This window comes from Gavia stellata, chromosome 16, assembly GCF_030936135.1.
Source record: "Gavia stellata isolate bGavSte3 chromosome 16, bGavSte3.hap2, whole genome shotgun sequence".
NCBI classification, from domain to species: domain Eukaryota; kingdom Metazoa; phylum Chordata; class Aves; order Gaviiformes; family Gaviidae; genus Gavia; species Gavia stellata.
The window spans coordinates 19,353,970-19,379,187 of NC_082609.1; the positions used below are offsets into that span (position 1 = coordinate 19,353,970).

Here is a 25,218-nt window from a genome sequence, read left to right on the forward strand (position 1 = left end):
GCGAATTCATAAACAGAAGAGGTCTGAGGCTGGCCTTCAGCTGGACCGTGGACTGAAAACTCGGATAGTATTTTTATGGGCGAAGAGTGGGTACCCGGCAGTAATGGAAGACTGGTGCCATGGGGACCTAGCAGTGACAAGAGCCACGAGCACAGGCGCTGCTGTTGCACATCGAGACAATGAGAAAAGTTGGGGGGGCTGTTTATAAAATATTTTCAGGTGGTAGAGACTGCCCCAAACTTGACTACACTTGAATCTTGGTAAGTTAGTAATAATTTTTAAAAGTGGAAGTTATCACATACGCAAAACCCCCACTTTTTTTTTTTTTTACCAAAGAAATTGCTAGCAGTCTACTAGTAAGAGAAGGCCAAAACCGTGGCTTGTAAAAGTTTGGTGGCTGCTTCTTTCCTAACATTAAATGATTCAATCAACTTTGCCCATTTTTAATGAACTGTAATTGAAGTTGTAACATAGAGTATCCAGTGGCTCATTTTCCAACACAGAGTGCAGCAGGATCTCTGGCAGATATTTGGACATTAAACTGCCAAGAGCTTTTTGGCACAGTCTAAGGTAGCTCTGGTTCTAGAGAGGGAAGGGTGGAAACGCCTTTGTTATATTAATACACTCTGGGTAACTCAAATCTTCTGGTATGTAATAGTCTTCAAATACGGCCTCTTAATTCTTCAAACATGGCAAAGTCTGGTTGAGCTGCTGGGAAGGCGTGGCAAGGAAAGGCAACTGCTGATAAATTTCACATCTGGAACAGGACTGCCAATTGAAATAAAAAATACCGCTTGGAAAAAGGCACAAGATGTGCCACATTTAACAAACAAACCAATCTCAAGACTTGAGCTCAAACGGCTAACGGGCTTTACTTTTTTGCAATTGTACGACAGAAGCCACAAAAATGTTACGAGTCTAGTTATGCGCATAAAGACATTAACAGTTAGCAAGAGGAAGCAGCTCACCGAGCGGTAAAGAAAAAGGCACAGAACTGCTTATGAACACCTTGGCTATTCAGAGTTCAGTAACGCCCTCAGCAGCTTTTCTGTCTCGGTAGGCATGCACACCTAGATCAGCGCTCCGCCAACTTACTTTAATGGTCCTGTCACCTGACGCTGACACAATATACTTGTCATCGAAGTCTACCACGTTAACGGCAGCACGATGGCCAACTAGGACACGGCGCAGGGTGATGTCAGTAGGTGATGCCATATCCCAAACAGCAATTGATCTGTCCTTCGAGCATGTCACCATTAAGCCGTTACTGAACCTCAGATGAAGCACTGCCTCGTTGTGATGAATCAACGTGTTCAGAACTTCACCTGTATTTACATCCCAAACTCTGCAAAAGAAAAGAAATTTATTCCAAACGAAGGATGATGGCTAGGCACGGTACACACTGTAAATATGCGCACGTCTGCTACTGCCTCTAATGGAGAGCTCTCCGGTTGCTTAACATCTCTTAGGGCTTGGGGAAGGCAGGAAGTTGGCAACTGGGGAAGTACCCTAGTTCACGTCTCAGACTCACAAGCAACAATTAACAGCAGCAAACAGCTAGGCCAGGAAATGCCTAAGCTGGGACCATTGCTAAGAGAAAAGGCTGCTTAACAGCGACCACAATTCTGTAACTCTTCCAGGAGGACTAAAATCTGCATCATGTATAAATTGATGGAACAGACCAAAACAAGTACTACGCAATATGATTTTTTCCATTTTACATTAGCACACGCCAGTGGCAACTGGGATGTAGCACACTCTAGGGCTACCTACTAGCTTACATGAAGTGAAAAATCACTACTTAATTTATACTACCTGAAGGGTGTTACAATCAGGTCTTCATTTTTTTTAAGTTTTACAGAGATTGACACTGGTATACCAATGCAAGACACCAGAAGGAGACAAGGCCCTTCCACTGAACTGTATCTGAGCATCTTTGTTGGACATCTACTGACCACTGAATTCGTACAAGAATTTAAACTCAGTAACATTAAAACTGCTGTCAGGTAAGTGCTCCATATGTATCAAGTACCCTTTCATTAGTAGTCATAATTAAGAGATGTCAGAAGGCAGTACAGGAAACCCTAAATGGGGAAATTACCGTATAGTTGGCCCATCAGCCATTCTACAACTTCAGGATATGTCTTGAATCATACACGTCACATTCCTTCCAAATTCTTAACACCAAAAAACTGAAACTGAGACTTGGAAAAACATTTATTGCATGTGTTGCTTTGCCAAGTGTGAATACCCTGAGTGTGATAACAGTATCACAGTCATATTAGGAAAGCTTTCTGATATTTCAAGATTATTGTCAATATTCCCAGCCCTGATACTCAAATAATTTTTGGGCAAAAACTTAACACTCTCACCTCACTGTAGAATCTGAAGATCCAGTTACAATGACTCTTTCATCATATTGCAGACAAAGAACTGAGCCTGTATGTCCTGTTAATACTTTCAAACATTCCAAGCTTGTTTTGTCCCAAATCTGTGAAAAATAAGAAGTACAAATGGCTTATCAAGAACATGGATCCAAGACTTGAAGATTGCCAGGACAGCGAAGGCAGGAAGAAAACCGGAGATAGCAGGAAGAATTCATGGGCAGTTAGCCTGTCCAAACAGCAGGCCAGTCCTCCCTCTTAGCTTTAGGAATTCTCCTTGACGCCAGTTTTTGACGGAACAGCGAAATAACCAATGATCACGAAAAGAGAGCAGCCTGTTTTGCAAAAGGAAACGCCATGGATGATTAGCGTGAAAGCAACCTACCAGCATGAAAGCAAACTACTAGCAATGACTAAGGACAGTGGCACACAGAGTCTTCATTCACGTTACGTGAACTCTGATTTCACAAGCCTTTCTTTGCGGTCAATAGTATTGATCTCTGGCTGGCAGCCCCCAAAGTTTCCAGAGCAAAGTGCACGTGAGAAAGTTGCCAGGCTACAGAAGACATCCCATCCTCATAAACCCTGCACAGGTAAATACTGTCCCATGAAGAGACAAGAGAAATCAAGGAGACACAAGCAGCTACCTTTCCAAGGCAGAATTCCCCACTTATCTCTAGGGAAAAGACTGAAAAAAGCGTTTACCTTAATGGAGTTATCTCGTAGGCCACTGATAATCTTTTCATCATCATACTGTAAACAGTAGACACCTTTGCTGTTTTCAGAGCGGCACTGAATCCTTTGCAAATTATGTCGCCCACATCGCCAGTTAGATTCTATAGTCTAACAAGAGGGGAAACAACCAAGAGTTAGGCACGAGGCTGCATGCTTGAGCATGACTACTCCAACACGTACCCAGCCATCTTTCCTCTTTTACGTACGTCACCCTTAAATTTGAAGTCTATAAAACTTAAATGTATCTTTTCTGCCCCCTCCCCAATAAAAACACATGAAACACAATGAATTAGGACTGTAATAATTTGTCATGACAAAAGCTGTGTTTAGCGGTGAAAATTATGGTCAACTAACCTTAAGAACTTCCAAAGGAGCCATTAGAGAGATAAATTTCATAGCAATTCAGTTCCTCCCCCCGGCCCCATATTTACACAACCATCTGATATAAACAGCAAAGATTAAAGCAGGAGCTCGTACGGTGCCATGTTCAGCCTCACCTGAGTAACTAACATTACAGAACTGCTGAGTCCAACAGGGACGTCATGGGAGTTCTCGGACCCTTCCTTCCCCCACCCAGTCGCTTCACCTATTAACTGTTGTTATGCATCTTAGAAAGGGATTTTGAGATATGAAAGCCTCCTCTAAGCACCTTAAAGCCTGATAAAAATAAAACTGAACAGGGACTGTAAGATTTCAAATAATCCAAACTTACTCCCCCCCCAACCTTTGAAATCCGTGGAAGTGTAATTCTCAATATTTTCATTCTGAGAGATATTTTTAAGGAAAGAGACCTGACACACCTTAAAAAGCCATAAACTATTCCATAGCAGAACCAGGATGATTTCCATGTTTTCATCAGCTTTATTACTTGTAAGACAACTAACGCTGGTTTCAAAGAAATGTGGGGTTTTGGATAGGAAGTTCGTAACAACAATCATAAGACAATCTGTGCACAGAACTCCAGGCAAACACCTGCAGTACCTAGACAGGCTAGGATCCTTTCTGTCTTCCAGTACAGGCACCAGAACAGTCCACTTATTTAGTTATTTCCCTGGGATCCCCCCCCACCCCCCAAATACTGCATGGAAACCTGGGGAGAAGCTGATCGACTGTCAGTTTGTTTAGAAAAGCGTATTTATAACCAAATCCTAGCTTTAAAAGCAATAGCAGGCACCTCTGCAGCTCCTCCAAGACTGGAAAACAACCGAAACGCTTATTAAAAACAAAAGTGCAGCATGACCGTGACGTCCCAATTCTAGGAAAACACGTCTGCCCAAGGGAAAACTAACCTACCACTTTGTTTTCCACGCATTTGCTCCTTCAATTGTCTCCCATTATGCAATTTGGAGAGAATTATACACAGTCATAATACAAACCTGATGTGCCACAAGAATTTGTCTAAATCATAAGTACTAAGAGATGCTTCTAGAGGAGCGTGCTGACAAGTTATTCATCCCCTCTCATTCTCTTCCAATTTGGTGGGGAAGCTAATGAAATTAAGATAGCAAGTCTTCTGTCAGTTTGGGATCAGTCAGCTAGCGCGCTGCTGATTGTCAGACCGGGAACTGAGCTTAAAATGTTCAAATCTGACACTGCACTGGTTCAGCCTTGGACTCCTGCCTTGAAGGTAGAAGACTGCTCCTTATACTACTTGCTTAGCATGGGATGGAGGTTTTGAGGAGGAAGGACAGGCAAGTCTCAAGCTTTCTCTGAAGATTTATCATCTTGGAGAGCGGAACTGCAACTCATTAACTCCTTTGCTGCTATAGAGGTGACCCTCGGAAACAGGAGAGGATTTTAGACATTGATAGCACAAACCAATATAATTACAGATCCGAAGGAAAGATATTTAAAAATACAATACTAGCACTGAAGACACAAGAGATAAAGCATCACAGATTAGAGTTACCCAATTTAAGTAGTTTTAGAAACCATATACGTTCAGACACTCAACTCTTAAGACGTCAAAGGGAGAGTTTCCCTAAAGCAATCGTTCTCGGAAAAGTCTGAAATAAGCAGCTGCGCATAACACGCACCCGAGTGCTCCAACACCCTTCGAGCACTTTCACACTTCAGCTTCCTGCGACAGTGACTACCGATAGCTACAGAATACATTAACGCCACCACAAATCAGAAATTTTGCTTGTAACAGTTTCCTACAAAAACCAGCAGTCAGTAAATGTATGCTCACCAGACGGTCGGGACGCTAGCTGGCTTAATGCTTCGAAGTTCACTGTAGGAAGCTACTTAATAAGCTGCCCATAAGAAAATGCTGGCTTGAAATAAAAGAATCTGAAGTATTATTTATATCTATGTGAAGGCACGATAAAGCAATAAGTCATACGCAGGTGGACATTTTAAATCTGTGAATAGATGTCATTTCATTTAGACATTATACGGTGTGGCTACTGTGGGAAAATACTTCATGTTTTTCGAGAACTTGTAAAATCCCCTTACACTGCGTAAATTTTCAATACGCTGGGAAAGTAGCCACAATACACAGAGAATATACAGCAGCATTTCAATTGGCAATAGAGTGAAAACAGATGTGTACGTATAGAGAAATAACATTATTTTAGATGACTAAATACAGCTGAGTGGGTGGGCAACCTGGAGGACCCTCTGAAAAGGAACATGTTTAATACAATACTGGCAACCACATTAAAGCGTCTTGCCATAGGAAATTTCTGGTTGTTACTGAGTAGTGCAGTTAGTAAAAGTCTTCATCTGCAACCTCCTTCCAGGAGATATCTTAATAAACTGTGTATACGCTGAGTAGGTAGGCATGCGTGTACAAGGGGCGAGGAAGAAATTGCTGTGTTTTATGGACTGTTACAAGCATCAGGGAGTCGATGCTGAAAAGACCCATGGTTTACTTGCATATTTATGGTACCAAACCTAATGCTAACACATGCAACACCCACTACTGTATTTTCTACAGATCCCCCTCAAAGTCTCCAAGATAACTGCCTCTAAACTTGGTTTTCACAATTAAAAGCAAGATGTTGCAGAACACTATCTCCTTAGTTCACGCACATAGGAAAAAAGTTTCTCACACTTTTCTAAAAGCTCACTAGAGCAACAGCAGCAAGTAGCTGACAAACGCTGTACAACCAACAAAATCTGAACATACAAGGGATAAAGACCAAGCACGAAGCCAAAGCATCTGCCACAGCAGGAGAGCCATTTGGCAGCTGAAGAAATGCGTAAATGGATAAAAAAGGCATTTAGAGAGAAAAGTACGCATAGAAAATAGCCTGAGATGCAGAGGTATAGCCAAGCCTGGACCATGCCAGAATGTATTCACTGGTAGAAAGATGCACTGTGAAAAAAGATGCAATTCAACTGGATTAACAGTTGGAACACTAATTATATATTGGAAGTGTTAAGGATAATCTACTAGGAACAGGTTTTTTTCCCCGTTTGATAATGTACACTGTGTTCAGCTCCTTGGCTAAAAACTGCGTTTTTATCCTTGTGAATGTTATTGCAGAGTAAGTGGGTTTATCTTAATCCCATAAACCAAGGAGTTTTCTGTTCCCTCTAACTACACAATTCTCCTGCAGGACAAATGAGGCGGAAAAAAGAAAAAGGAACACACACATTTGTTACCTACGTAGGGATTTCTCCTGAAGCATTAGGCATTTACACCAGGGGCAGTTAAAATCCAAACCCTTGTTCTTCATATGCTTTCTTCGAAGAGAAGAAAGAAAATCCTTCCTGACTCTAGCAGAGGAAAGGCAAAAGCAAATGAACTTATGTCATCAGAGTGGACAGGGCTTAATATTGCATTCATTATGAAGTTAAGAGGGTTCGATAAGCAAAGACAAAATGACAGCTTGGTCATGGCACCAGGCTCCCTGCATCTTTGAGGTCTTTCCTCTCTGATTCTCTGAAGATGCTACAACCATTAGGGGGAACAAAAAAGCATCAAGCTCTTGAAGAAGGATACTGATTCCCTAGATCCTGGCTTGAGTCTGGAATTCACCGTCGGGTCTCCAAGCTGCTGTTAGACAGAGAGGGCCAAAGAGCTTTTGTAGTCTCTATATCAACCTTAAGAAGAAAGGCTACGTGATGCTTATTACCTAGAAGGCTTGAACTGGTCCTCAGGAGGAATCTGCAGAGAACTAGCTGTCCTGTCATTACCGCAACAACATAAACCACAAGATTTCTGACCACACAGGGATGACTGCCTCACAGCAACAGATGACAAAACTTGCCAGCAGCAAAGCCTCCTTCCAAAGCAGCCCGCAGAGGGATAAAAACCCTGCAATTAAAGAGCACCACCATCTTTCTTGTGAGTGTCGTCACTTCTGTAAACCACTCTTCAGGAGCTAAGTGCCAGTGGTAGGCATGTAGCAGCAAAGACAACTAAAAACTCAAAGACCGCAGGAACTGGATCAGCACTGGGGCGGGTATTGTACATGGACAGCAATGAAATCCCTGTGCCAAAGCAGTATGGCAGAAAAAGTACTTGCACTGTATCCAACATCCCCTTCATAAAACACCTCTTATTCAGACCAGCTGCATAATGGAAGTGATGAACAAGAAAATTATGTGGTCAGTAAGAGCTTACATCTCAACGGAGCAGCTGAAGAGTTTTGGCTGAAGACACAGTATATCTAATTATACGGTCACTAAGACTCAAGCATATTGTCACCTGAGCCAGTAAACACGTCTTTGAAAGCAAGCAGCAGGGTATACAGATGTCCATACAAAGATCTTGAACATAAATTAGCACTGCTGTTAGAAGAGAGAACACCAAGTGCCGCAAACCATCCACCACCGCATCTTGCCATTTATTATCCTACTTTTACTGTTAAGCATATTGCCTTTCCCTATTAATTCTCTTACCCTATTCCACAAAAAAGCTAAACTAACATGATTCATGCTACATTACAGAAGTACAGCAGCAGAAGTGACCAGATTTGGATTTTACTCTCACACTGCTTTGAAATGTAGAAGGCAGCAGCTATACGACTGCGAGCAGCATGACCCCCTATAAGAACTGTTTAGTGTTTAAGTTAAAATTCATATACTACGGATCTGAAAATGCAGGCACTACTGCTCAAAAGAATTTGTGCTTTCCACTGCAAAGAATTCTTCGTATTTTAGATTATCCACAGTTAAAGTGACATGAAAGTCCAGAAGAATACAAAAAGTTACATGGAAGAAATTGTTGCTGTGTTACATGGGAAGAGGTAGTAAACAGTAACACAGAAAACAAATGCAAGGAAGTAAACCTAAGCAAAGATTAATTCAAAAAAGCGATCCACAGATGTTGGTATTTACCTCATTTCATGCAAAAAGAAGTCAAGTAAGAATAAAAACCACCTTCATGAAGAATAACGGAAGCAAGTCTAACAAATAGAGAAATAGGGATTTGCTATAGCCCACTAACATATAACATATGTTAATTTTTATACATACGTATGTATATATTTAAAGTTCAGCGTGCATTTGTTTAATACAAGCAGAAAGGCCCGCTTTTAAAAAAAAAAAAGGGGTGGGGGGAACTTCCAGTAACTGAAGAGTAGGCTTCTGACTTGATTTATAAAAATCACAGGATACTCAGGCTATGTTTTGAAGAACAGTCTGAAATCAAAGCGAGGCCAAAAAGCCAAGAGTGTACTACTGAGAGCCACTCCATGTCTGAACACTGCATGGGCTTTCCGATCAGTTTGGGGTAAAATATCACTTTTAGCATGAAGTCCAAGACCAGAAGAAGCGCCATAAACAGTGAAGCCCAAAAAATCTAAACAATTCTAAAGAAAAAGGAACGGGAAGCTTTTCCTAGCAAGTGTCACAATTAAGTGATGATTTCTTGGCAGAATTCGAGACCTAAAAATTAAGTTCCTCATGTTCACAGCTGCTTAGATAAGATCCAAATGCGGACAATATAAATTGATGAAGCGTTGTCTCTTTCTGCATGCGATTGATCCAATATGTATGAAGCTGCTCAGAGGTCCACACCAAGTAAAACTATTCCCGAGTCTCGCTGCAGCTTTGCTGAACCCTTTTTAAAGCCACATTTAAAAAGAACAGATCGACCTTACAATGCTGAGCGAGATAAATCTGGACAGTGGAATATGCTCATGTCTGACAGAGGAAGAGGAGACTTGCAGAAATTGTATTAAAGGCCGCTGACGTACAAGGAGTATAGGAAATCACTTTGGGAGAAAGCTGACAGTGACCATTCCCTCAAGCATGAAGACAAGACAGCACGCTCTCCAAGTGTCAAAATGGTGTTACACTCCGGAGAGAGCTTAGGCAAATCAGATGAAAAAGGCAACACAAACTGAAGTTTCAGACCTAAAGAAGAGTAATTCAGCACTAGGACTATCTCGCTGCCCGGGACGGTGGTAGTGCCTGACTTGCTAAGGGGCACAGAACACGCCGCAGAGGCAGGGGATGAGAGACTTTGATGACTCCCACATAAATGAAATGGCCTCAAGTTGTGCCAGGGGAGGTTTAGACTCGATATGAGGAAAAATGTCTTTACGGAGAGAGTGGTGAAGCACTGGAAGAGGCTGCCCAGGGAGGTGGTGGAGTCACCATCCCTGGAGGTGTTCAAGGAATGTGTGGACGTGGCATTGTGGGACATGGTTTAGTGGGCATGGTGGGGTTTTTTTGGTTGATGGTTGGACTTGATGATCTTACAGGTCTTTTCCAACCTTAGGGATTCTGTGACTCTGTAAATGAAGTGCAGCTGCATCACGTCCCCGCGCTCTGCCCCATGTGTCTGTTACTGGATGCTGCCAAGAGACAAATGCTGTGCTAGCCAATCTTTGATCTGACCGGTAGAGTCATTCTGTTTCCCCAGGGAGGGAGTAAAGAATCCTCTCAACTCCTGCTCAGGAGAACACGGCTGAACAAAGCAGTCTCTCTTCCCTGAAAGGTCGGTCTTCTCTATCAAGCACCTCTCCAAACACAGCCACAAAGCACGAGATCCCAAAAGAGATTCAAGGGCAGCATCTGATGAAGAAAACCTTTTTCATCTCTGCAGCTGCAATGATCACGGTAACACCCACGGATGGGTCTTGCTGGTTTTCTCTCCCATTTCCACCAACTTTCATCAACTAGGTCTAACACACTTAAGAGACAGTAAAATTTCAAGCTTTCAGGTTACAGACGCAACGTCAAAATATACTAACTTTAAACGGACTCCTGCTTACGCCAAAGCAACAGAGGAGAAGTACTTCTGTAACTTCTAGATCTGGAGAGGAAATCTTAAAAATACAAGCCAACGGCAATGAAAACAGAGAGAGGTCCTCTGAGGCACTTCAGTGGCACATGCATCTGGACTATACACAACACCTGACAAAGAACAATGCTGCTGAAAAACAAAATTATTGCACCTTTTAGGTTCCATTGGAGACAATGACTAAGTTTATGCACACCACCATAAACACACAAAGTTCTATTTAAACAGGTAGTTGTCAGCCCCTACCAGAGGACAGGGGCATTCAAAGTACTTAAACAGGAACAATAAATCCCTCTTTCAAATGTACAGAAGAAAACCAGCAGTCTTAGTTTGCCCATTTGTGGGGAAAAAAAAGTAGGTGTGTCGTGGGCAAAGTGAAGAAAAAAAGCCAAGTCAGGGATCCGTCCCATGGTAGGGGCATCTGAAAGGAGTCGTCTGTCCTGCTCAGACGTGAGAGCCGAGACCTGTGCCGCGCACCACAAAAGCTTTGTCCCTGCCGCTCAAAAGCTTCCCCTTTCCTTGGCCAGATTCATTTTGAAGAAATGCCTTTTGGAAAGTGCCCGTGGAGTAGAGATTTCAAAGGCTGGCTGAAAAAAATTTCTAGGCATATAACGCTGACCAGATTCTCCACAGACACAGATAAAATTTCTCCAGCATCATAATTAGAACAGTACTAAACAAACCCATTTCCCTCAGAAATTATACACGGCAACTTTCATAAACAAAGATGTCCCAAGGCTGGCAGTGACTTAGGGTGAGAACTGACTTCTTCCCCTTTACAAATTTTCCCAAAGCTTTAGAATTTCAGTTCCAGTCCCAAAATCTGCACTTTTTCAAAATTCAGAAGAACACGTGGTGTTTAGCTGATGGCCTGGCGCCACATTTTCCTGAAGTCTTCAGCAAAATCACATTTTAGGTCCACCTAATTAAGATGAGAATTAAGTCTCCATGGAAACAAGATGAGGGCACTTGCCATTTGCCTAAAGATAAGGGGAACATTCATGAAACGAGTCTTCTCAACTCCTCACAAGAAATAGATACTTTTCCTAATCCTGAGGGGAAAACAGAATAGTTGGCCAAGCTTCACAAATAATATGGAAAAAGTCCAGGGACTTGGGGTTCTGGAATCAGCAGTATTGAACTTCCCGTCCTGGCAACGTGCCGATTAACACAGTCCCATTAAAACAGCTGACCATCCCCACAACGCTTCGGGGCTGCACCTGGGCACAGGGTACCCGGCACCAACCAGATCATCTCCATTAACAAGGTCTTGCAAACCCAGGTTCAGTTTTCTAGGATAAGCCCCAAATCAGGGTTTTTCCCTTTAAAAAAAAGCTCCTAAAGAAGCTTGGCAATTCAACATCTGACTTGGAGACACTTAAAATTGCTGGACCACCTCTTGTGAAATGAAACCTAATTAAATATTTGGCTTCACAGTGGAGGTGGAGAGTAACTACCTCTTTCCAAGAATTTGGTTTCAGATCTCTGAATGTCCTCTTCTTTTCAAATCCAATGATTTCAGAAGTGACATTACCTTCCTAAAATGTGTTTGGCATGAAATAAATAGATATTGGCACTAATAAATTTTCAGAGAGGTAAGCGAACCTCACTTTGCCAAATCATTGCCTGTACTACCTTGCAGCTAATAACACTTTGTGGTTGCATGGACTTTTGACCCAAAATGCAAATAGAGCCCAAGGGAAAGAATTCAAATTTGCTATTTATCATTCCTCATTTCTCCTTCCAATTGTTAATTCAGGTTTTGGATTACTTTTCAAATTCTGTCAGTCAATCCAAAGGAGAGAGCGTATTCTCCTTTGAGCTTATCTCTACCCACAACCCAATTTAGTACCAGCTGCAGTAAATTAATGACTCTCATCATTAGGAACAGTCCAGGAGAATTTGGTTAATCTTGGTGCTCCACAGGTAAAATACTGAATGACAAGATTTTTGTGTCACATCAAATATCTTTTACTGTATTAAAAAAAAAAAATCAAGTCCTTTGGACACAAGATAAATGTCTTATAAAAATACTTATATAATTATATAACTGCTAATACGGTAGCCTTTGGCTCATCGCTAGCTCCCTAAACTCTGACCCTCGGACAGAAACAGGAAGATCTTATTCAAGGTCCAGGCAAATATTTGAAGAAAAAACATTTTGGTATTCAGAAATACAAGTGTCTTCATCACAGCTACGATGAAAGTCTTATTGAAGAGCTTCTGCACGTTGCTTTGAAAAATGAAGGAATGGGAAAAGTATGAAACTGAGGGAGAGCACGACTTTCGGCTTAAAAACAGAATAAGGGGAGGAAAAAGTTAAGAAGTGCTCCTAATCGTACAGCTAACTTTCGTTGTTATTGTTACTCACCATCTACATTTTAAACACTGTTAAAAGCTTCTTTTGACAGTCCTTTAGGGAAGCAATTTGTGAAAAGTGCTTTAAAGGGTGATTTATTAGAAAAATTATAATAGACTTCTGGAAACAGAAGAATTATTGGGCCCTTGACTATTAGCAGAAACACTAACCCCACTCCAGGTTGGAAATCTGGAAAACAGCAATATTTCAGAAGGCTTGAAGGAAGTATTTAAACAGGGAAAAATTTTACGTGGCACAATATCCCCATCCTTCTGCCTTCCCCCTCCAGTTCAGCAATTTCGAAGAACCAGGAGTGGGAAACGCGCTGCTTGGATAAACTGAGCAGTGATGATTCTGGAAGTAGCCACTAGTTTTCAAAGAGAGACTTCACCGCTCTAGAAGATCGGACAAAGATGCATTTGCTTCCTGAATTTGGGCAAACAGAGGCTTATGCTTACTTTTGTTTAAGTGAAGTTCAGAGGCAAGAGCCCACAGCTGACAGGTCCCGGCTCCTTTCAGCCCTACTGCTCTTACCAAAGTATCCATGGACCGCGGACAGCGTTGAGGTTAGTTGCCAATACTTAAAATTCTACCCCAAGTGGTTGACAATCAATAAAGACCAAAGGTTTTTCATAGGTTTATAGACACGAGCATGGAACGGAAAGTACAGAACTACCGGAGATTTTCCCTGAACAGCCCTAAGTCCGTTTCTCTATTCTTGCCTCCCTCCGTCTGAGTCCGAGGCACACAGGAGTTTCCTGCATGCCCCGCTAATATTTAACGTAGCTAAGGATATAAGCATTAGATAGAAACCACGGAAATCATATGTAAAAGTAGCTGGATTGCCAGGCAGTTTGGCATGGGCAGAAACTATGGCAACAGCTTACAGTTTACTCTTTGTACACCGCAGAAAAGACAACTCTTTTCCCACGCTCATTACTCACGTTACTATTTTTAAGTACTAGTGGCATGGCCTGGTTTTACATACAGCGCGCTCTACCCTTCCAGCTCCATCTCAAAGCTTGACACGAGATAACCCCTTACTCTGCATATTCTACATTTATCGCATCATCCACCTGAGCATTATATAATGAAAAATAAAAAAATTTATGAGTTGAAACTCTGAAAGTTAGGGTTCAAAAGAGTATCGTAAATCTGTGTTTCTTGACTTCCAATAACTGAGGCATTTTCTACCCATATGGAATACGTGAGCCCTTAATTTTCAGGCCGTGCAGTGCAAATTTTTCTCCTAATTTCAGGGTTTAATTTATTTACTGTTATCTGAATGAAATGTAGTTTTTCAAGAAACACACTCATTACCATGATACATTTTTAGTGGCATATTCGTTCCCCACTCCCAGCTATTTAGAGACTAAAAATTTTTACATTTACTATATTAGCAACAAGCGAAGCCTGAGGATTTTGGGGTTTTCCTGCCTGTTTCATACTAGCAAAACCTGTCCAGTTCGGGAGCTGCGTTTCTGTGCATTGTACTAGCACGTCTACAACAACTAAAGAATGAAAGCGTTAAGTGGCAAATTGTGCCAGTTCAGAGGCTGAATGGCCTCAGAACATCTCTAAGGAACACTCCCATCTCTAATTAGAAGAATTCCTATACAAATGTTCCACTTACACCTGAACAAATGACTTTCAGAAAAATAACTTTAACAACCTGAGTTATAATAATGCTGAACTCCCTCAGTGTTCTACATCAACCTCAAAGGTCATCTTTTCACAGCGCTTTTCGCCCATTTTTGTTACTGAATGTAACCAAATTCTGTGCCAGAATTTTGCAGAGAGCAAGAAAATATCACATTCAGAGTTCTCCTTAATCCCATGGGTTTCTTATGATTGCAATATCACTCTGTCATTCCTTACAGAGAGTAGACATCTCCCTTCAAAGAATAAAATGCGTATCATTCAGCTCACAACTAAATATCAAGTTTGAGCTTATTTTGCCTAGGCTACATTTCATGCTTAGTTCTTTATCTTTAAACGTTTATAAACTGTGTAGCAAGGGTTATAAAAAAATATTTGAAGATTGGATTATGTTTTCCAGCAGATACACTTTACAGATAGGTTAAGAGTTCTGAATAGTTTTGTTTACTGAGTGCCAAGCAACACAAACTCACATTTGCCATAGCAGAACGATTCCATTAGTTCACATCTGTCTTAGACATCAAAACACGTGTTTCCCCACTAATGAATTTCAGACCAATAACTTCACATCCATCACGTGGTTAAAATAAATCCATTACAGGCTGTGGTATAACTTAGAGTCTTGTGGTGGGTACACAACAAACTGAGCAAGACAGATTTTCTGCTGGTAGGCAGAATACCAAGATGACCCTGATTTAACAGGAACGTTTTAAAACAACTGAGCAAGCCCAATTTTGTAACTCTTAAACAAGATCAGCAAAATTTTATATGAAAGAATAGTCATTTCTACAGTCTTTTTACCACCAATACCCCTACAGTGTTTATCACTGTAGGACTGATTGTTCTCATCAAACCACCGGAGGGGAAAACGAATCCCACAGCCTGAAGAAAGCTGTATTTGCAACAGCGACTGCTTTAAAAGTAGTAAGTTACTAAATGAGCAACGTTTTAAGTGATTGGTGCTTAAGGCTTTAACCCTCAGATCACTTTCTAAGAGAGCGTAACCAATACATTAGAACATTCAGCAATACATGGAATTGTCTTGGAGTAGTAAGTTTCCTAAAAGAGCTATTTGCTTAAAATCCACAGTCCCAGAAGAGTTCCAGAAATCTTTAAACGCAAAAAAGATGGCGTTAACACTTAAAGTAACACGTTAACGCACATACTGCGGCAGTAAGTCACTGAGAGTATTTTTTACATCGTCTGAAGAGCCAGAGCTCACAAAGTAGTAGCGACACAGATACATATGATATGCTTCATTGCTCCAACATGCACCATCTTTGAAACACTAACAACATGCAACATTATTTCTCCTGCAGGTATTATAAATCAGAAAACGTACCTCTATATCCTGTATTATCTTTGGGTATAAGGACCTGTAAAATGAATTTGGGGGGCCATCTGTTGGTCTGTTTTTAAACAGGTACTGATCCCTAGAAAGAACCAGAAACATATTTTTCAATTTACCACAAAGAATCCAAACTTTAAAGGAATTCAAAATCTGCACAGAACAAAACCTTATGACATATTCTCACAGAATACTTGTAAGAATTTTTAGTATTGCCGTTATAACCCTTGTGACTTTACAATTTGACAGCTGTATTTAAAATGGCCAAGACTGAAAAAGATAACAGGCGTTTTCTGTATGGTTTTCCAAATTAAGGTTCACTGCTTCATAAGGCTTTTAGCCAGCAGGGTCTCATCCTCTTGCTCTTTACAATATGCCTTGCATTTTCTGAGGCACACCACTAGAGAGCACAGAAAAACAGATTTCTAAAGCAGAACACCTCATCTTTTCAGATACTCCTAAAGGATAGAAAAACTCCATTGCCACAAACATAACTGGTTTGTCTTTGAGAGAGGCTTCTGCAGCCCAATCAGCTATTTGACATTTTAATTGGAAATGCTTCACTCGAGAAGAAGCCCTGCAAAATACGTTCTTGCTAGTTTTTGCGAGCTGATTCTAATTGTTAGTTCTCCCTGCAAAACAGAAATTACAAATTTGCAGACAGACTTACTGCAAGAAAGCAAGTGTTGGCAGATGCTGGTGCACAAAAGGACAGGGGACAAAGCCAAAGCAGAAACGGGAGCTGACAGCTTTCGCCGTAGCTGCTCCCACTAGTCCATAGCAGAGATAAGGATTTCAGGGATACCAAGTCACTATAAACTTACTTTTCGTCAGAGCTCGTGATTAGGGAAGTTTGTGAAGGAGAACACTGTAAAAGGTGAATTTCATTATTGTCAAGGTACTTACCAACCCCTTCTTTCTGACAGTCCCTTCCATAGCGGATCTGTGCGTACCATTCTTTCAATCAATTTTTTCCATAGCATTCCCTCAGAGATGACTCTCTGCCATTCCTTACATACCAGCTCTGCTGCACAGAGTGATCTGGCATCAAGATAGGAAAGGATGTTTTCTGCTATGTGATCTAAGCCTTGCTCTACAAAGAAATAAAGGCAATCAAAATGTCAATCACTTCACAGTAAACTACTAAACAAGTTTAGCAACACATTCAGAGAAAGCCAAACACAGCTTTAAGGCACTGGAGCAACATGGTAATTAAATTATCATACGTCGAAGCAGCAGTTACAAATTAATCCAAACAGGTACACCAAAACATCTCTATCGCTTCACTCCTTTCCTAGTACAGTCTGCCTACTGGATGGTCCCACTTCCACGGAGCGAGAACAAGCGCAACCCAAAATTTGGCATAGTATGCAAGCAGCAGAAAGCATTTTGCTTCTTCTGGGCACAGAATCCCGGACTCTTTAAGCACGTAATGTGCTGCGCTACATGATCCAAAAAGATGATCATCTTCAAGCAGATGCTTTAACTAAGCAGCAGTAATAAAAAATTAAAATACTGATTCTTTTACTATTCCCTTACATACAACAACAGATAATTCAACTCAGCAGAAGACAGGACTCCACAGGAACAAATATGGGCATATCCAGTAGAAGCATGAGCAAAGATTCTGCAAAAACTTTCTTGCACCAAATGCAAGGACATCTTTTCTATTTAAACTCCTTCTATAATCTGGAGGTGCCAAGTCCATTCCCGGATTTTGTTCGGGACTCTGGCGATAGAGCATACGCCAGAGACTCCATGCCCTGCAGCCTGGTGTAGGAAGGGGAAATCAATGAGAATTGACTTTGACAGTAATTCATTAATTGCAAACGGCGCTTTAACATCCAAGGCAATTATCCCGATTCATGGTTTACCGACACTCGACGCCATACTTAGAAATTATTACGGAATTCCTTTTACCAGAAGCTGGGGGTTTTGAGGCTTCTCTTCAGCTAGAGAAAAATTCAAGAGGGACAAGTTTTTTTGAAACAACTTCAAGTTGAGTATCTCAGACTGTAACATTTGACACAGCGTTTATTTTGGGCCCAATGGATGCAATTTTTTCTAGTATGAGAACCAGCTAAGAAACCTCAGGATCAGGAGGAATCAAGTAACTCTCAAATAATGAGAGGTGACAGCTCAGCTTCTGCACTGTAAATTCCAGTGCAAAGTAAATTTAGTTTAGTTTCACAAAGATTTCCCAACCTATTTACAACAGCCATATGAACAGATATTACCTTAGCATCTTTCCTGCGTCTGCCGCTCTCCCACCCCCAGGGCACACCACCTTCTACTTTTACGGCAACGGAGCGATGTGTGAGTTTGCATACTGCTCATTTGAGGTCGCTAGCTTTACTGGGTCAAAGAATGAGTTCAAGCAACGTCCCGCAAGAAAACTCCAAAGTAAAACAACATTACCCCAAATGAAAGCCCTTTGGCAGTACTTACAACATCCCAGAAACAACATCTACCTGGGCAACTCTCATGCTCTAATTGCACCTGCAGCATAAGGCATGTCGGTCAACAAGCAATAGTTATTAGTGGTCTGGGGAAACACTGACTTTCATCATGAAGATCCTAGCTACCAGGAGCAGCTTATTAACCCCTGTGATCCTTTTATACCATGGCAGAGTTAGATTTACGTATTCGATGCACTCAACTCGCCAGCACAAGTTCAAATATACCAGAACTGGGGTCTTGCCCATTGATCCAGGTCTGTGTAAGGCAATGTGCTGCGACGTATCATTTCATAAATAGCAGTTAATACTTATCCAAAAGCACTAGGGACTTAAGCTGAAGCTGATAGAAAGAATAAGCACATCAATAAAGATGATTAATACAGTCAGCTGCCACCACAGATCTATCAAGACATAAAACAAGTGGAACGCTGCCTGCATTTGCTTATGGTCTTTGCCCAGATCTTCTCTCCTGCTGAGGGTGTTAGATTTAAAAACATCATTGTAGTTGAGTAAAGGTACATACATAGAAAGCACTTAGATAATATATTTGCACTAAATTTAAAAGAGCAATCAAACTTTTCTTGTTCATATTCCAACTACAGTGTCATTGGTCCCACCAAAAAAAAAAAAAAAAATCATCGCTGGTAAGTCTGTTACTTATTTCAAAGGACCTGCAATTTTGCTTTCCCAAAAACTCCACTAAATCAGAGATCTAGAATAACTTCACTTTCGTGAGTAACATATGCCAGTTGGCCTAGCATGAAAAAAACCTTTCAAACTAGATGACTACCTTTTTTAATTTTCCACTTTATCTCATGACAGCCTACTTTAGGCTTCAAATAGTCCTGAAAAAAAAAAAATCAAAGAAACTACTGTTAATTTTTTAAAGAATTAAGAAATTGTGTTCATATAGTCCTCCACTGCACGCTAAATTTGACATGGCCTTCATAAAAATGAACAGCAACAGAAAGGAGAAACCAATACATGTAGTTGAAGAGCATTTGGTCATTTCTTCTACGTGATTTAGAGATCTATAAAAAAAGCTTTGAAGAATGGTGAAAGCTCCTACAACGTAAATTGCGCTTATACAAATTTTTCAATACCAGTCATAATAACAGATTCAAATAACTGAAACGTAACGAGGTCCAAAATAACTGGTGGATCTCAAATCTAACCACTTCCAAACCAGCAAATTCTCTCCTAACGCCACCATGTCTCAGAGCAGCTTTGAGCTGCACCATCTCCTCCTTCAGTAGGTTGAAGAAATACCAGCGCGTTTAAAGACGTTGTAAAAGTGGTCTTGCAGTCTGCCGCTTCCCAGTCTTCCTAGTAAATAACAACTTTGAGATTCTAGATACTGTTTACTTAGGATATATCTATCTCACTGCGACGTTACGTGATGTGAAACAGTTCTCAAGGTTTTTTGGGAAAATATAATCATTGCAAGGTCATTTTCAAGAGTTAGTTTAAAATCATGAATCCTTGGATATCAAGCCGACAAGCTAATTCATTGTGCAAAGTGGAGGACACAGCTAGTTAAAAATAGAGAAAACAAATGGGTCTGCTGAGTAAGCATTTCTCTGATTGCAAAGGTTACAGGTGTGATCAACAGGGCACACGTCGTGTTTTAGCAGAAAACGTTATTTTAGACTTCAGTACAAAATAAGTCACGTTCAGCAACATAAGATCAACTTATACAGAGCAAGTGACTGTCTAATAGTACATTTGTAATGCTGCAATCATACGACACAAGTCCTCTACGTATTTTCCCATCACACAGCACATTACATTTTGAAGAGGAAGAATTTTCTACAGAAAGCATTGCGGCTCCCAAAGCAAACAGTGCAGAGGATATGCCAATTAACCACCGTAATCGCAGATGCTGTATTAGTAGAGCGGTACCCTGAGGTTGCTGTCTAAAAGGTGTTTCAGGCTCCCATTTCACTGCACCATTTTTCTTTCAATAGCCATTATACAACATTTGTGCTTAGATCACCCTCCTCTCCCTCTCCAGAGTACTAAGTTAGTGCGGTCACTATCCTCCCAGCACGTGGACTGTAGTTCAGGGCTAAAGGTGTGTTAATATTCACCTCACACAGATATGTAGTCAAATCAATGGGTAATAAAAGAGCTGGGAATGCAAAGAAATGACAGAAATGATAATTCAGTTCAACCAGTATCAGGCTACTATGTTTCAAGCTTACTAATTAAATATAAAAATGAATGATTGCCAAGTTTGGAAGAAGTTAGAAGAAACTAGGAGTAAACACAGAAGTAGGTTACAGGTAAACCAGCAGACCCAGAAATTATTAAAAAGAGATGCAGACACTCTGACGGCAACAGTATTTCCACAAAATGTGGCAGAAGGACAAGAACACCGACTTTTGGCTTCCAGCGCTCCCAGAGATACAAGGATGCTGCCCTGTCCTTTCCGCGTGAAAGGCAGTTTTAATCAGCGGTGGCATGGCAGAAGAGCAGAGGCACACACCAAACTAACTTTTTCAGATGACCTTAATTCCTCTTTGTTAAAAGAAAAACATGCTCCAGCTATGCTTGGGTTCCAAAAAAGCCAGTAGCACAAGATACGCTGCTACCAGGCAAATCTTTCAATGCCTGCACTTTTTAAAGCGTAAAATTCTTTACTCGTGTACCTGAAAGATCGCAGGTGAATGAGCAAATGAACGATGCAGAGTTTCTCAAATAAACTGGCTGTACGGCCAAAGGAACATCTGTCCTTAGCAGGCGCGTTTTGGTCGAAACACCGCTGTTTATCTCTAGCAGTTGTGAAGACGGGATGGCAGGATCCGTGCTGAACAGATAGCTATCTACTGGAAGCTCTTCTCATTCCGAAGTCAAGAAGTGTAATTTTGCCTAAATGGCATAACTTCGTAAAACAACCATCACACATGTATACTAATGTTCTTAGAAGGGGGAAACTTAGTCCAACTTGACTAAAAGCATTTAAGCAAACCGTAACTCTGCACTTATTTCAACCATAAACTTAAAGAAAGGTTATGGGACAAAGTAGCCATGCTGGCACTTAAAAATCTTGCTCACAACTTGCTCGCAGCTTTGAGCAATTTTTGAAATGTAAAGACCATGAACACATCAGATGTAATTCCCGAGGGAGAAAGTGACAGACAAATAGAAGACATTCATACACAAAACAATTCTTTAAAAGTTTATCTGTTACTGCCATCTCCTGGCAACAAACTAAATACTTATCCTCCCCCAGAAAAAAGAGATGAGAACTCCGAGAAGCTGTAAAGTTACACATAGCCAACCTAATAAAAAGGCTACACTGCAAAGCATCCTTTGAACTCAACAAATGCATGGTTGTGTGGGTTTTTTGTTGGTGGTGGTTTGGTATTTTACCCCTACTCTAACATACCTGTATCATCTTTCAGAAGACACTGAACAGGTCAGCTTGAGAGTGGAACTTAAAACACCTTTCAGAGTTACGACTACTGCATCACTTGATTTTTCAGAGCAGGCAAGTGTTTTTGAATCAAGTGCAAACACTTTATGAGTCCGATATGCAGCACACAGCATATTGCATTATTAGAGATCCATATGCTGTATTTTAAATCCTTTGTGCGAGTAAGAACCTACATGTCATTTAAGTAGTTTCAGAAGAATTTGATTTAGATTACTATTTTGAGACTATTAAAAAGTATTTGGATCACAGTCAGGATGGTAGACAGCACACACCAGGGCTTGCTTTCTATCCTAACACCCTTTAGCACGAGGCAAACATAGGATTGTTGGAGTCCGTGGTTTTATGATTTCCTATTTAGAAATGAATGGGATGTCTGAGTGATACAACATGTGCGTTCGTCAACTTAACGTGTTCGATTGCTCGATTGCTTTTCGTTTTCTTTTCCTTGTGAAATAGTATTTTTCAAAAAGATAGTTCTCCAGATTAAATGCAGTTGCCCAGAACTGATTAACAAAAACGATACATGACAAAGCAGGAACATTTTGCAATTGTTCAGTCATTTGGCACAACTGCATTTGAAAGAGCAATAACAATCCTCTGAAAAAGTTGCGAAAATCTGGATCCAAAGCCACCTCTCACGCTTCAAGTCTGGAAATGCAACCTGAATGACCGGGGTACCACCACCAATTCATCCAAAAGCTAAACCTTTCTTGGAAAGATCCGAACACAGCCGTTTCTGGCTGTCAACAAGATGATTTGAAGCCGAGGTGAAGAGCTGGCAAACGGCTGCTGAAGCACCAGGAGTCATTAATGCCATTTCCTCAGACAAAGGGAGGTATAAAACTCACCGTGCCACCGGAGAGCTGGCCCCAGCATCCCGAAGGAAATCCTCCCCTCCGCTTCGGGGAACGGCGCGACAGAGACTATGCTCCAGAGTGCAAATGGGACTAGGTATTACAATGTGTTTGGTGCATTTCTGTGGCATGTGCAGAACTCAGAAGTATCAGTCAGACCCAGGTCCTTCTCAAAATCCAATTAAAAAAAAAAATCATTTCACTGTAATGTACATAGCAAGCATTTAGAGACAGGGCTGGAACACGGTTCCTAAGGAGATTAAATCTCCAAATACACTCAAAGCACAAAGAAAAAAATCTTCCTTCCTAAGGTGACTTTTGTTTTCTGCAGGTTAGGAATGTCCTCGAGAAGACATAGACTTGACTGCCTATCTGCAGAAGGATGTTTTATACAACTATCAGATCAAGTGTTTGGAGAGACAAAACCCAAGTGACAAGTGCTCCGCTTGTTTTTATTCATTTCACTAACCCAAGGCTTTTTCGGACTCTTGCTTGTGGTGTAATCCTAGTACCAAATGCTCATTAATGTTTAATTGAACTTAGCACATACAACCTGTTCATTACGAAGCCGATATTTCACTGAGTTTTAAGGATCAGCTGCATGTTACTAGGCAGAAGCCCTTTATTAAGTTGCATAATTTCCACAATTCTGTGAAACACTGGTCACAGTTAAAAATAGATTTTGAAAAGTCAGAAACTCAAGTGTTTTCTGCTGTTAAAATACGGCAATCTCGTCTTCTATGAATACACAGAGCCTTGAAAGTTGCATACGAGCACAAATACACAAACGCTTCGCCACCAAGTCTGTTCTTAAAATTTTTTACTGCTTGCAAAAGCGCACAGATTTAAATTGCTCACATTAAAAAAAGACTTCAAGTAACATATTTACTCCAATTAAGATAGCAGGAACAGGTCCAAAGCACAGCTAGATAGGCCCACCACAATTATTTCAGACAACACGTAGGACTAAATTTAAGACATTAAAGCCTGAAATAGCTGCATATAGCTGTTTTTACACTAAAAGACAGGAGCATTTAGTTTTATAAACAGTTTCTGATACAGAAACTGGTATTAAAGGTATTAAAACCTACCAATTTTATTTAGTAAAAAGCATCTAGCATTTATTGGTACACTTTTCAAAGAAAAACATGACTCCCAACTCTTACGCCTCTACAAGAGCTTTTGCAGTTTTCTAGAAAATGGTGAAAGATTACAGCTGTTGTTGATGATAGGTACCAGGTGAAGGCTCGGCTGAATTTCAATAATAAATTAAAACACTTAAAATCCACAGGGATTTCAAAGCTCAATGTGTAACTATCAACCTTTATATGAAAATGAAACCCAAATGTGGGATGTCAACTGTATAAAACTGACTAATATCAGGTACGAAGCAGTCACTTAGATCATGCAACTGCACAGGCTTTTATCATTTTAGAAACAAATTTCAGAAGAAGCCTGGCAGGGTTTTACTTGCTTGACACAGCGTATGGTTCTCTTACAGTTTTAACGCACAAAACAGATACGGAGAGACTTTCTTTCCTAATCAAGGGTGAGAGGCCAGTGCTCAAGGGTCAAAGTTGTAATTCATTTAAGGAAAGGGCACAATTTGGATAAGACCATGCAAGGAATATTAAGATTAACACCTTAAAGGTAATTAAGAGAATCAAAAGCACAGAGGTGACATAAGTTATTCTTGCAATCATGCTGTGCATTATAGACCGCTGTCTTTTGAGAGTTGTTTTTGACATGTTAGAGTAAATACCGTTGGCAGATGTGGAAAAACAGCGAGTACAGGCTTCCGAGCCTCTCGATCAATGGGGCTTGCAATAGCTGATACAACCATAAGCCACACAGCTATAGCTGACACAGCCGTCACACGCCACGATGCTGATCTGTAGTAAAGGAAAGAGCCCAACCACAGCCCAACTTGTAAGAACAGGCACTGCAGACTAAACATTCTGCCACCGCTTACAGAAAAGCGCACCAGAATTATCACTTTTTTCCACTGAAGCGAAGGGAAGCCAGATACCACAAACTTTTTCCATTTTTCCTGCTTTCTCACAGGTGTAAAAATCAATAGGAACAGTAGCTAGCAAAAACTATTTCCATTTAAAACACAGTAATTTTACTTCTTTAAGACAACTGAAACTACCTTTTAAAAGGCAGTACTTTACTGTTATCTTTTAATGTGATGTTAGTCCAATGAGGGATTGATTTCAATCAACTCAGATTAAGTTCTCGGGTAAATTTATACAGATGTTCTTCAAACACCACATTACCTTTAAGAAAGGCTGAGTATGGGGACAGTTCCCAGTATTTACATCTTCAAAAGCAACAAAAGTTGTAAACATAAACATATATATTTATATATACAAATGTGGTGTAAATAAGCGTCAGCTTATGCAGCTCCCAAAAATTTCTTAGGAGTAAGTATATAACATGAAAGAACTGTGTATCTCCGTGGTTACAGCCCTGAGGTGTAAAACAAAAGCAAACAAAATAAAAGTATAATTGAAGCTCATACTTGCACATGATGACCGTGACTGTCTATTTCACTTTATTTTTTAGTTAATCCCAGATACTCCCTAGACAAATCAAAATTCAGCATTTTGAAAACAAGCTGGAAGAAACACCCACACTACCTAAAGGAGACAGCTCTCCAGTCAAAACGAGGAGCACATTTTTATATGTGTGGCCAGACAAGCTAAGTCTTCTATAAAATAACTTCCGAGAAACAGAGGTGTGGGGGAAACGGCCACTCCCTCCCTTTCACAGCC

At 40.7% G+C, this 25,218-nt stretch overlaps 1 protein-coding gene across 3 annotated transcripts in view; it reads right to left on the reverse strand.

The window, feature by feature from the left end:
* Positions 1 to 25,218, reverse strand: part of FBXW11 (F-box and WD repeat domain containing 11) — a 77,464-nt gene that overhangs the window by 9,795 nt on the left and 42,451 nt on the right. For all 3 annotated transcript variants that reach the window (XM_059825136.1, XM_059825137.1, XM_059825135.1), the window contains exons 4-8: positions 16,596 to 16,782; positions 15,684 to 15,774; positions 3,090 to 3,227; positions 2,373 to 2,491; positions 1,096 to 1,345 (exon numbers count right to left, since the gene is read on the reverse strand). In XM_059825136.1, coding sequence (XP_059681119.1) covers positions 1,096 to 1,345; positions 2,373 to 2,491; positions 3,090 to 3,227; positions 15,684 to 15,774; positions 16,596 to 16,782 — 785 coding nt within the window. The remainder of the gene's footprint in view (positions 1 to 1,095; positions 1,346 to 2,372; positions 2,492 to 3,089; positions 3,228 to 15,683; positions 15,775 to 16,595; positions 16,783 to 25,218) is intronic.